Genomic DNA, 14,121 nt, shown 5'->3' with positions numbered 1-14,121 from the left:
TTCACATAGGACCGGCAATACAGAGAGACTGACTTCCAACACACTGAGAGCATCTATGTGTGTATTTTACAAGGGGAGCGGGTGACGCGAGAAAATCTGACACTGCATAAACATTGAAGATCCTTAACATCAGAGAACAGCCATGTCTTCTTATTAACCAACCAGTTCTCTCCGATATATTACAATTCATCCTAGATCATGTGGTGGATTGAGTAGACATATACGACTTGCTTGTATGTATTCATTTATTCATTCATTCATTCATTCGGTACCACCGATGATCAATGCTTGAACTGGCACGACAGTTACGAAACACGAAACACACAATTATATTCTTAAACTCTTCATAGTGCTCAACTCACGGGCATAAGAGCCCAATCAAGAACCACACGTGACTGAGCTGCTTTTATATTACAATTGGTACCGTACACCATATGTGTAGAATCAATACAATGCATTATATGCCAATCCATAGCTATACAGTTTGAATTGAGCATGTTTACGTTTTCTTCAGAAGCCTGTTAATCTGTGTGACTATTACCATAACACAGACTGCTCTAGCTTTGACAGATCACATCAAAAGTATTCTAGGTTCTCGGACTCGTGTGTCAATGAGAAAATGTGCTCGTATTACACTCTACGGTCGTAATCGAAACGAAGAAATGCTCTTTGTGACATGCATATGACTCATAATTAAATGGGAATATACAAATGAAGCAAAAAATAATTTCAATACCAGTTGAGTGCAGCTGTATCAAAGATATATATGAGCTTAATAATCTTAGATATTGCCTGACCAAAAACGATGGCAACAATAACAATAATCATGATGATACGGAGTCAAAAACGTAACATTATCAACCTCCACGATCTTGCGTTGCTCACAACATTCCACCCATCCCAACGGGTCCTGAGGCGCAACCTCATTTCCGTGGCAAATACAGCGCAAAATTTGACACAAAAAAAAATGGAGAGAAGACAAAAAAATGGACAGCAAAACGACTCTCCCTGACTTCTCCGTGTTCACCAGATCTTCCTGAAAAGCTGTATTGCAACATAAATTAAACTGCATGCCCCTACACAAACAAAAAGCACCCTCCCACTGTCCATCTCCTGTCAACGCCTGCCTGGAAAAGCCGAGAATTCTCCCCTACCTCACTGTCATCAAGGGAGAACTGCGTCAACCGACACATAACTGTAGTACTCGCATAATTTGTTCAAAAGTTAGTTCTCAGTGAGGATTCACTGTACTGGTACTTGGCAAACTGTGACTAAAGAAAACGAAAGATATACCACTCATGAATGCAAAAAGCATCGGAATGACTTATGTACTCTTCTTTGTCAAAGTTGACGATATGAATTGAGGACAGAAATGCATTTTTCTTCTTTATCTTTTAGTCCGCATCAAAAGGTAGTACCAGTTATGTGCAGAGATGCAGGCGGCGGCTGCGTGGATGTTTGCAGGATAAGTTTTCGCTGCTCCCCTGGCTCTGTTGCTGGCGAAGACACCTCACAGGAGATGAAGAGGGAAGGATTGCGTGTCTTGGTTGGCTGGTTTCTCTTAAATAGCGATGTGAGACAAAACGAGGTGGGAGAATGGTCTGCCGGCCGGCTGCCATCAACGGCACTCCCATACCTTGATGGTCAGGTCCACGCTGCCCGTTATCACGAATGGAGCCGACCGGTGGAAATCTGCAAGTAATTGGCAAGAAGGATTGGACATGCTTTCCATAAATCAATCTTAGACCATTCTCACTCAGCAAATCTTCGAGATTCCAACAAACCAAAGTGCCTGGTATTTAAAATTGTAAAAAAGAAGGGGCGGGGGGTTATGAACGTGCATCACTTTACAGCTTCACTTTTACAAAGTTATGCCTCTTGGAAACGTTGAGAGACATGCAACCAATCCTGCACAACTTCTGGTTGTTCTCCTGTGAAGGTTTTTGAATACCACACAAACCTGATTACTAGGAAGTTTGGATGAAATCTTCCTTTCATGCATTATGAAGTTAAACTGAGAGAAAGGAAAATCCCAAAACACAACGCACAGTTAACTTTCTTCACAAAGTCTACAGTTTCTCGCCATTTCTTTTCTCCTTTTGTGGCACTTTTATTCCCTTTCGTATCACGTAACTGAAACTTGGCATATATACAACTGGCTTCTCTCACGGCAGCTTAAACTACAGTAAAGAGGCTGTTGGACACATGGGTTTTTTTTTTTTTTTTTGAGAATCACTTAATGTGAAGATGTGGAGTGATATGAGAAGGGTGTCTGAGCAATCCCTGGATTGCAGAGGCTACCAATGTCTGAAGTCAGCAACAGGAGCAATTTCTGCCTGAAAGCAGGACGGGTGTTGTTGCACATCGGGTAAAGGAGGGTTATGTCCTGGGACAGCTGGGCTATACCGGGTGTCCAAAAAATAGCGGAACGGTGGATTTTCAGTACCTTGTGTTTTAAAAGTGATATATTTTTTGACATCATTAGAAAGAGCAGCTTCCGCAGAAGACAATGATACCAAAATCATTAAATTTGGTTCAGCACTTTTTATTCTACGCCAATTTCTGTAAATACAGTCATTTTCAAATTTCGCCGGATTTTTGCAACTCATGAGATAATAATTTGAGTGCGACACGCGATTCATACGGTGAATATTGTGTAAGCTTGGTGATCCATGTCAACGATACAGCTTTCACAATGGGCGCGGGCCAGGAAAAAACAGTGTGTGTGTGTGTGTGTGTGTGTGTCTCTGTGTGTGTGCGCACCCAATGTGAAAGCTGTATCTTTTGTTGACATGGATCAACGAGATTACACAATTCACCGTGTCGCACCCAAATTATTATCTGATAATCCGGCGAAATTTGAAAATAACTGCATTTACAGAAATTGGCATAGAATAAAAAGTACTGAACCAAATTTAATGATTTTGGTATCATTGTCTTCTGCGGAAGATGCTCTTTCTAATGACGTAAAAAAATATATCACTTTTAAAAAGCAAGGTACTGAAAATCCACCGTTCCGCTTTTTTGGGGACACCCGGTATAGTACCAAAGTGTGATGTCATGGCCATTCATTGCCATGGAAACTTGTTCTCCAAAATAACCACAAATAGCTCAAATATCTGTGAACATCATTGTTGCTAGCCATGCTGGCACCTGGTTCCAACCCACTGCATGAGGTCTTGTGTAAGGATATCTCGCTTGGAACCAGCACTGAGCTTCAACACAAGACTGTGATATCAACACTTCGATACTCTATTGTGGCCCCATGGGTGGGGTGAGGACAGGGGGAATGTATCCACCTACTATGAGATTTTAGAAGTTTATAAGATATGAGCTGCACATTGAAAAGTGATCTATTTGACGAAAAAAATATCAATGCATTATCAAGTCAGTGTGGCAGAATAAAGATATTCACTATACTGCATATTACACATCTACATACCAACCTCCCCCCCCCCAAAAAAAAATAATAATAATAATAATAAAAACAATCAACAGAAACACAGAAAGTCAGCAATCAATAGGACCCTGACTGTGAGTCAGAAGGTCGCAAAAGGACAGATGCCTTTTCACAGAATTTCCAGGCAATCATGTGGGTAGCTGGTGAGCTACTAGCCTAGGAATGAAAGGATCACAGAGACAAGACACATTGAGGGCGGTGAGTTGGCTCAGTCGGTAGCGCGTCTGCCTCACGATCACGCGACCCGGGTTCGAACCCGAGTCTGGACTGAGCAATGTTGTGTGTAAACATACCGTCCCCTCTAGCAAGAGGCAAAACACTCTGTCCCTCGGATAGGACATAAAATGGAGGTCCCGTGTATGAGAGAGTCACAGCTCATGCACGTAAAAGATCCCGCTTCATTCATTCATCGCAAAGAGCAGGGTGTTTAACCCGGTGAAGTGGTCCCACCCCACATCCAACTGGACCCCATGGAAGACCAGCTTAGTGTAGCTGAATATGGGCTATCCAGCCATCTTCACAGATGGAAAATGAACAACAACAACAACAAAATGGTGGCGCTTGCTCACCTAGCGATGTGGCAAAGTGTTGATGGGCTTCGAGGGTCTTCATACATCGCTTGTTCTTATAGTCCCACACTCGTAGTGTCTTGTCGTCGGCTACGCTGATGATGTATTTCCCGCCTGGATGGAACAGGGCACCCCTTACCCAGTTGTCGTGGCCAGTCTGCAATTAGTAAAGAGGAAGAAGTACGTATGATCAATTTCTGCAAAGGTGTGAAAAAGTGGAACTTCACCATCAAATAACCATATTCATGTGGTGATTTGCTGATAGCATTGGGCATGTGAATAATTTCAGAATAAAGCATGTACCATTGAAATGTACTTGCAAGTTTGGTATTTCCCTCTGCTAACTACCGGTTTAGCAAAGCATGGATAAAATGACACTCCGCTGTTTCTATACATAGTAGCCACTGTTCAGGCAGCACTTATGATACGTGGCTATCACATGAAAATTACATACCAACTGTATATCTTTTATGTATCACAGTGCTTCACATACATATGTACATTCACTACAATGTACACTGCACGTGAGTGGTCGGACATCAGTCTCCTATTAAGCTACCTCATTTTCATTTTTATTTCAGTCTATCACAAGATGGAGATCATGTACACACTTGCAAAGTTATTTCACTCTCACACCAAGAGGCCATGCAATATCACTGTGAATTAGAACAATACCTAACAATGGCACACTTTCTAAAAATGACTTTTTCTTACTTTAAAAAGTGCTTAAAGGGACTGTACAGTACTGGTTGAGGTGGGGGTTCATGTTTTGAACATTCCTAAGTGAGATAATGAAAAGCCTCTTATGAAATATGAAAGAGCATGTAATTTTAAGAAGGATTCAACGTTTATTTGATGAAAATTGGTTTTTAAATGGCTGAGATATCCAAAAAAAGTGCTAATAATAAAAGGCGACATGCCACAACTTTATTAGGATCTCTTTGTTTCACCTTGTTTTTGGATATATCAGCCATTTCAAAACCGATTTTTATCAAATAAACTTTTGATACCCCTTAGAACTGCATGCTCTTTGACATCTCATAGAGTGGTTTCTGAATATCTCGCAAAACGTTAAAAGCTAAATCCTCACCTCGACCAGAACTGTACACACCCTTTAAAACACATCATAAAATTGTCATATGGATCCTGATCTAATATGGGCCAAGAGCTATCATGTGACCAGTCTTTATAATTTTGCCTACAGGCCCAACTTTAATTTTCAGCGTTCGTTAGTGTACTAATGACCAATATTATCGACCACTCGCCTGTGATCTGCTACACTGCCTGTGTACTACACGTGTACAAATGCACAGCATATTGTTTGTGTGTGTCTTTCGTTTTGTAAAGCTTGGAGCTAGTGCTAGCCTGGGAATCTTGGAAAAAATGGCTGACGTGGAATTGAAATCATGAGACCATTTTACGAAACATGATGCACATTACTTGTTTAGGTGTTACTATAAAAGTATCCACCCTTTGTAACTTTAAGATCAGTTCAAAACATACTCGGCTTTCCTTTGTGTGTTTCTGACTACTTAAAAGTTACTATGGGGTGGAAAATTCTCACCAATGGCATCTATAATGTGCAGAATTTCTACAATGTAACAGGCCACCAGTAAAAAGTACAAAGCAATATTCAGACTTTGTTCCACTTTATGTTATTCCTACAGTAAACAGGAATATGAGTAACAAGTATTTATAGCATATTTATGAGGACTATTTTCACATGGATACATTTCACACCAATGTATATTGCAGCTTTTACTTCTATGAACCATGTCTTCAGTACTTCATGTACCTGAAGGAAACCTTCATACATTGTAATATATTGCCTTTCTCTTCAGTCTAACAGGGAGGCAGCAGAATTCACACTTTCAGCTGCTGAAAGTATTCCACACTCAAACATTCTGCTGGGGCTTGCAAAAAAGGGCAGTGACCTTTTAGTACATAATGACTCCTTGCCAATGAAAATATACAATGTATTTGTTTGATTGAAATATGTACAATTGTACAGGTACATGTACAGTGTATCTGGTAATATGATATGCTAGTGATGACCAAATGTAAGTCAGTGAACTTTGTCTCTAATGGTAGTGGGTAAGGTCCTGGAACTTTTAGACCTATGTACAATTGGTACTTCACATTGCAAACACGATTCTTCTTTAAACATAAACAACAGGGGGGGGGGGGGACTGTATTGCATGCAGCAACTATTAAGTTGAATACAAAGCACCATAAAAGGTCCTGTCAGCTTGTCACGTGTCACACATAGTTTTTACAATGTGATGCCAAACCTGCACATGGAACTCAAGAAATTTGAGGAAATAATAACATTAAAGGAAACCTACAGATGATTTTTAGACTTTTGCATTTGAAGATCTATAAATATGTTATACTGGGTAAAGAATTGCACAATTTAAAGTATTTGAGAAGAGGAATAAGAATGTTTTCAAAATTCATAACTAATCACAATGAACAAGCATAATGACATACATGTAGCAGCTTCACATAAGATGTACATGTATGAATGTGCTCAAAGAAGCAGAACAAAAGAAAAAAGGACACATGAATTACACACAGGTGAACTTACATTTGTATTAAGCAAATGGCATTGTAACGGAATTACATCGCAACATCATTGGAATATGTGAGCCTTCTATGTCCTATGTCATCTTCCTTGTTCAGTGTGTTTTGGGATTTTCAGAGTATCGGCCTATCAGCTCAAGGACCACAATGAATTCCACAAATCTAGGCATGACATTATCAATTTGTGTACTGCATGATGTGAAATCATATAAATCATCCAGAATGTCCCTTTAACTTTAATCTATTTCATCTACCATATGTTTCTGGCAGTAGTGCAGTACTCAACTGGGGGGTGTTTCATCAAGCTATTCCTAAAGTTACGAACGACTTACGAACGACCAGTGATCAGTTCTTGTGCTGAATAATTGAAAATTGAAAAGTACAGTACATCAGAACTGATCACCAGTTGATCTTAAGTCACTCGTAACTTTACGAACAGCTTAACCCTAAAAAGACTGGGGGGGGGGGGGGCCTAAAAGGCCCCCCCCCCTCGACATTTCGCGCGATTACTCTGCAACACGCAATGCTCTCGCCGCGATGCTCTATGACTTTTTTCTTTTGAGTTTCCCGCACATTTTGACACCAAATTTGTGACGCCCGGGGGTACGGTTCTGAAGTTACATAACTTTTTGTACATGCACGTGAGGCCGAAAATGGCTCAAAAATGTGATTTTGTGTATAAAGTCAATGCAAATTGAGTTTTTTCACATGGCTCATATAAATATGCTTATTTTTACTCTCAATGGCTAAAATTAATTTGTTTTAGCAGTATTATGCTTCAAAAAGTGTCTGCCACAAATTTTGTTAAAAAAAACAACAAAAACAAAAGGTCGAAAAAACAAAGAAATACATATGAAATTCATAAAACAATAAAATAGATAAGAAATTCATTTTGATACCGATTTTTTTTTTCAAGTACATTTGCTAAGAATGCCACTAAGAATAATTAGACCAAAAATGAGCACTTTTGGAGCTTTATTTACTGATTTAGATCAAAGAGTCTGATTTCTCGCATAAATTAGAATAATTAATCAAAATAAAATAAAAGAAGACTTTTTTGTAAAATTTGAATATACGATCTTGTAGATTACATCGCACACTACCATTGTGCAAATTTTCGCGGCGATCGCGCGATCCACGGCCGAGATCTTGAGGGGGGCCCTTTAGCCCCCCCCCCCCAGTCTTTTGAGCTACCAAAATAGCCCAGTCTTTTTAGGGTTAAAGAAACAAGGCCCAGGTCGGCCAAGATGTGGATAATTGAGGTATCTTGACTTGCATGATGACATCACACTGTATACTAGACAAAAAAAAAAAATTCTTCTAAACAGGTAGAAAATATTATGAACTTTTTTTTACTGTTTAAATATTATTAGCTGATGAATGGGAATGCTTGTGAGTTTGCTAATGATGTGGTGCAGTATTCATTGTAGGGGTATGGTGTTGATTACGAAATGGTGCCTATGAAATATGCATGGATGGATCAAGCTCTGCTTTGGGGCTAAGTGTGGCCACATTATTTATACATTTCTTTTTTCATTTGTGACATTGTGACACTCTGTCTGTGTCTTTGTATGTCCATCTGTCTGTGTCTCCCTCTTCTTCTCTCACTCTCTTGTCTTTCTCTTTCTCTTTCTTTCTCTCTCAATCTCTCTCTCACTATGTCTCAATTTCTCTGCATCTTTTCCTTTCTATCTCTTTCAACATAAATCTCACTCTTATTTGCAAACTCACAGTTATCTCACAAAGGACTGAGCACGAAATCTGTAAGCTGCAGTTCCATATTACTAACCATGAAAGTGAGACAACCAAGATATCAAGATCTTACTTTGGAAAAAAAAAAAAGAAGGAAAGATGGATTATATGTAAAAACAGTGCTCAGGAGGTATTAGCATACTTTTATTTAACAGAGCTTCTGAATTCCTCTTGAACATGCACACCCACGCATACTGGATTCAGCATTTCTGATGACAACACCTCTCAAATTACAACCCTCTGATTCAAGAGCATTTTGGATCGTATTACTCTGCTAGGGCAGGTGCATTTTATAACGATCCCATCTTGTCTTTCTTTTTATCATCATGTTGGGAAAGGGGGATGGGGAGGGAGGAAGGGAGGCCAGTAAAGGTGTCTGCATAGTTCTGCACATCTCCATGTGTTGTTTGCTTTTGTTTTGTTTTGTTTTTTAGATTTCGTCTTGTAAAGCATCTACTTTTCCATTTCTACTTCTCTACCTCTAGTATACCTCTGCTTCTAATTTCTTATTATCTAAATCCATTGGCAAGTCTGGTTTAGAGACGAAAGAAGTGGGTTTTGATTGTCTTTGTCCGTTTGTTTTTGTTTTGTTTTGTTTTGTTTTGTTTTGTTTTGTTTTGTTTTGTTTTGTTTTGTTTTGTTTTGTTTTGTTATGTTATGTTATGTTTTGTTTTGTTTTGTTTTGTTTGTATGTGTGGTGCTCCAATCAATCGTACACATAAATCTGAGCAGAGATGTGTTCACACACTGAAGAGGGCATGTCAAGGTGCTACGGGTAATATGGGGGAAAACCCCTACAATGAGCTTACCAAAGTCATGATGCATCCTCCTGCACTGACGTCCCAGATCTTGATGGTCTTGTCACGCGAGCCAGACACCAGGAATGGGGTGGCACGGGCACCCTTCTTCTGGAATATATAGATAGAGGAGATCTCTCGGTGAGGAAAAATGGTTTGGGTGCTGACAGTGAAGCTTACAAACACCAACAATACATCATCACCGGTACAATGTGAAGCGCATTCTAGAGAGTATATTCCTTCCAGAGCTGAGTTGGAAATACCTGTACTACAGGCTCATGTCATTTCCGGCAATCATTTTCACTGACATCACAGCTGGTATTCAAAAGGTTTGTTGGCACATGCATTATAATTTCTTACACAACAGGACAACATGAAGGACGTAAATGTAACCATTTTCCTTACAGCTTCTTTCACATAAAACTCTAACTACCATGGAATTTCCATATTCACAGAGAATATCTAATTCAATTTGGCAGTGTGATATGCACAAGTGTTAAAGAACATTTCTACTCAACCAAATACAGTCTTGAGTTCTGGAGCAATTAATGTGATGCAGAATCAAAACAAGGGGCCACACAGGGTTAGGCTGGGAGGGTTGTAGTGATCCTTTGTTGCATAACTCCATGCAATATGACCAACGTAATTATCTGAAGGACAAAATCTTCAGGTACAGTATGCATCAGCGATACATTCATTACACATGGTAATGCAGAGAAATTGCTCTACTGGATTTAGCAAGCAGCTGAAAGTAACACAGCCGTGTGGCTATCATCAACCAGCAGCTACTTTCTATGCGACTGCTAAGAACAAACCTTTCACTTTCTCAAACATAATTTCTAATGTTGGTCCCTTTACAGGGGTCTTTCCAGATACATTTCACAAATATCAATGTGGACAAATTTAAAGTCTAGGTAATCACTAAAACAGGATGGTCCACAACTTAATGCTAGCAGGCTGTATGGAAAAAGCTCTTCACATTTTGCATGAATCTGTGCCCCTGGCCCTGGGTCCAGGCCCTGAAAACTCTAGGGCCCGAATTCACGAAGGTGGTACAAACAAAACCATGGTTTAAACCATGGACAAAAACCATGGAGCGCCAAGTGTCGCACGGGATATTTCGTTACGAAATTGGTCATTTCGTCGATAAAATGACAGGTTTCGTTAACGAAATTATCATTCCGTGGACGAAATATTCATTTAGTTACAAAATGTTGTCATTTTGTTCCAAAATAATAATTTCATCGACGAAATGACTGATTTCGTGACGAAATATTCCATGCAACACTTGGCACTCCATGGTTTTTGTCCATGGTTTAAACCATGGTTTTGTTTGTACCACCTTCGTGAATTCGGGCCTAGGGGTCTACATGCTCTCTGGTCCTATCATAGCCTTACTGTTGAACGCTGGATCACATTTAATGAGCTGATATACCCAAAGCTGATGCATCTTCTAGCCAGATTTCAGCAGGTGTTTAAGGACAAACTTCTTGCAAATTTCTTGTTTTCTGCATGTTGTCGGTTATAGGCACGGCACTTAAAAATATCCTGCACCTAAACAGGATGCTGCATAAAAATGTTAGCATTTTGCTACGGCATCTGAAAAACCCCTTGTGGGCCATCCTGCAAAAGTGACCTATAGTTACTTGCAAAAATTATTGACATGCTAAACATGCATTTCTATCTATACACAGTCACACATGCATTTAAGGATTCAGTAGGTGAACAGGGCTACATCCATCACTCTTTCCTACAATTCTGATACCATCATACTTTAGATGCTGAAATGAACCAAAGCACAGGTGAAAAACCAAGTCCACAATGCAGTTGTTACCAACAGAGTTGGTATGGTAGTTGCTCAAATACACCAAGATGCAACTGTTAGCACTCTTTATCAGACAAGGTCAAACAATAGAATTTGAGCTATTACTCGTGCATTCTTGAAAAAGCTGGGGTCCGTTTCATGAAAGTTTTACGAGAGACTTTTTGCTCATAAGGCACACTTATGAGAGACTTTATGAAAGGGATTTCAATTCTCTTTGAAAGTCTCTCATGGCCATTCTGAGATTTATGTACAGACTTTTATGTGATGACTTCATGAAACGGACCCCAGGAATAAAGTCAGAGCACATTCTATTTATTCAGCATACATGTACATCATACACGTATGTCACAGCAAAGCATCCGTGCAATATACTGAGTCACTGCACATCTAATCTTACCATGTCATACTGCTGCTATATCATACGCATGTATGTGAAAGGGCAAGATACTGCTCATGGGCAACTACTGTACATCCCATGTATTTCAGGAGTATAACATTTCACAAATTGGGACTAAAGACAATTTCATAAGTGGCTGAATTCATGACCAAGAACCACAATATTGGAATGAAAAATTAGCATTAGCCCTCTTTGGGAGAACAATTTAGAGATTTCCCAAGATGATACACTGAGCATTTGTGTTAGGGGTGGTGACATCTGTTGACTCGTGAAATTCAAGATAATCAAAACAAGGCAAAAACTAACCACTATACGTAATATATCAATTATCCAGTCACCAAGGATGGCAATAAAGGTTTTTCTTTGGTTTTCTTTATATTTATATTTCAAGCACCCCTATACAGACACTATGGTTAATATTTAAAAAGACCATAGTCTCATGGTCAGTTTATGACAGGGTCATAAGCTGCTGGCAACATTCTTCATGCATTTGGACTTCATCTAAACTTTGTATAAGTTTTCATTCAGGATCCTGGTTTTAGATAAAACACCCAAACCAAATTCCCCATCCCCCATCCAATCCCACCCCCTCCCCCAACCCTTTCCAACTCTCCACAGTTCGCTCTCAGTTTCATTTTGATGCCTCCTGGCTTTCATCCCACACAAGTCTGGAAAATCTTGGCAATCAAATGATAGGTGATGGAATACAGACCTTGTTGTAGCAAGACATGTACAGAATCAGTAACATCAGTTTACAACACAGGATCCATGCACATTGGGGCATTTAATACTCAAGACTGTGTACAATGTGTGTTGTGAACAGACTTGCAAGACTGCAAAAATGAGTGCTACAGTAGCCTCCCTGCTGTCAGGGAGACTGACAGGGCAGAATCAGTGCATCTGTGTTGTATTTACTTAGGTGTTTTAGTTGCCACATCGTGCACTACATATCGGTGTAGAGGTTGAAATATACCAGCATTGGCGCAGTATGTCTCATACGACCCTAAAGTTACGGCTTGCAGCATCTGACACATACAATTGCAGCGTGCACTATTCACAATACTGGTGTAAAGAGGTTGACATTTGCACGCCACTGGTAGGATTGCAGTATCTATACGATCCCAAAGTTACAGCTTGCAGCATTTATTTTACACACACATAACAGCAGTTACAGCTGTACATGATAGAAACCAAAGCATCAGTTGTTAATGGTTGCATGGTTCGCATGTACATTTGTACCACTGGATTCCTTCACGCAATGGCATATTAAAAGGGACTTTCCCTAAATTTGCTGACGAAAATTCCTGATTATCTAGCAGGTATCAATTACAGCAAACTTGGGTATGTAATATGCAGCGAGCCTGTCTTACACAAAGCAACTACAGCTCTGTTTTTTATTGCAATGTATTACAGCTACACTGACAGCAGCTATTTCAATACATTCCTCGCAATGGAATACACAACAACAGGCAATTAAATGTTGATGATGTTAATGGGGGTTGTTCATACTAAGGTGAGATGGTACATGGAAACTTCAGTCTGAAACAACATGTACAGTTAGTGCACTGTGGTGAAATGGCATGCACAGTTAATGAGCTGGTTCACACAAGCACATCTGGCTTAACTGTAGTTATCATTTAATCAACACATTTTGACGACACCAATAAAACTTCTGTATTTGCCAATATTTCTTTCTTCACTTCCCACAGCTTACTTTGACTGCATACATCATAAGGCAGGCTCATCAACGCATGGAGGGAGCGTAAACTGATACAGCACTAGCTGTTCATTCATAGACCGTCTAAACACAAACAGCTCTTGGCATGATATCAACCCACAACGACCTTCCTCAGTGAACAAAGCAAGCAAGGATAACCAATAGGCCTACACGTAGAAGAATTCCATTTCATTCATACACTTTTTCCAAGGAGAAGAGCCCCCAAGTCTCTGGGAATGGTGCATTTATAGTGTAACCGAGGTGGACATATTTTTTTAAATCAATTGATTCAGATACTAGAAAGGCTGCAAGAATGGATTGATCATCACTACCAATACTGATACCCCCAAGGCACAAAAAGTTCACCATTTTCATAGACTACATAATGGCAGTGTACATTCAGCAACACTGCACCTTTCTATAGTTTATGGGTGTTGTTCAAAAAAACTATGTCTGTGGTCAAATTCCTGACAAATTTCCTGCGCTTTCCCATCATTATGTGAAATTATACCCCCCCCCCCCCATTAAAAAAAAAAAAAAAAAAAAAAAAAAAAAAAAAAAAAAATCAATTCTATATGTGTTTATACACCCTTACACTTAACTGAAGAAGAGTTCTTTACTGGTAGTGGTATTACATGGTATTGATCATGTACACACCAGACATTACCTATGTCATACAATCTGTCCTGAATGTGTGGCATACAGCAGTGTACTGTACAAGCTGTTATTTACGCAACGGTTTAATTTTTGCAAATTTCGCGAATCATTGTTGGACAACAAATTTAACAAACATGAAAATGTCGCCATACGCTGGGGTAATATTGCACTTATGATGGCCTCGGTATCAATTCGTGCAAACAGGAATGAAGATACATGTAATACGGATTCAATACATCAACTGTGAAATAACAGAATAAGAATGTCTGTACTGTGCAATGTATAATACAAATTCTTGTCTATTCTTGATGATTCAATTATACACCAGACAAAAGTGCAATATTGGCTACTAAATTTTAATTAT

At 39.4% G+C, this 14,121-nt stretch overlaps 1 protein-coding gene across 1 annotated transcript in view; it reads right to left on the bottom strand.

The window, feature by feature from the left end:
* The window catches only part of LOC140227355 (lissencephaly-1 homolog), a 56,575-nt gene continuing 42,454 nt past the window's right edge, over positions 1 to 14,121 (bottom strand). Inside the window, exons 9-11 of the mRNA XM_072307768.1 lie at positions 9,174 to 9,272; positions 4,030 to 4,186; positions 1 to 1,692 (exon numbers count right to left, since the gene is read on the bottom strand). Of these exons, the coding sequence (XP_072163869.1) occupies positions 1,619 to 1,692; positions 4,030 to 4,186; positions 9,174 to 9,272 (330 nt within the window). The 3' untranslated portion in view covers positions 1 to 1,618. The remainder of the gene's footprint in view (positions 1,693 to 4,029; positions 4,187 to 9,173; positions 9,273 to 14,121) is intronic.

This window comes from Diadema setosum, chromosome 4 (genome assembly GCF_964275005.1).
Source record: "Diadema setosum chromosome 4, eeDiaSeto1, whole genome shotgun sequence".
Lineage (NCBI taxonomy): Eukaryota > Metazoa > Echinodermata > Echinoidea > Diadematoida > Diadematidae > Diadema > Diadema setosum.
Note: the sequence above shows the minus strand (reverse complement) of the source record. Positions and strands in the feature narration are given on the sequence as shown.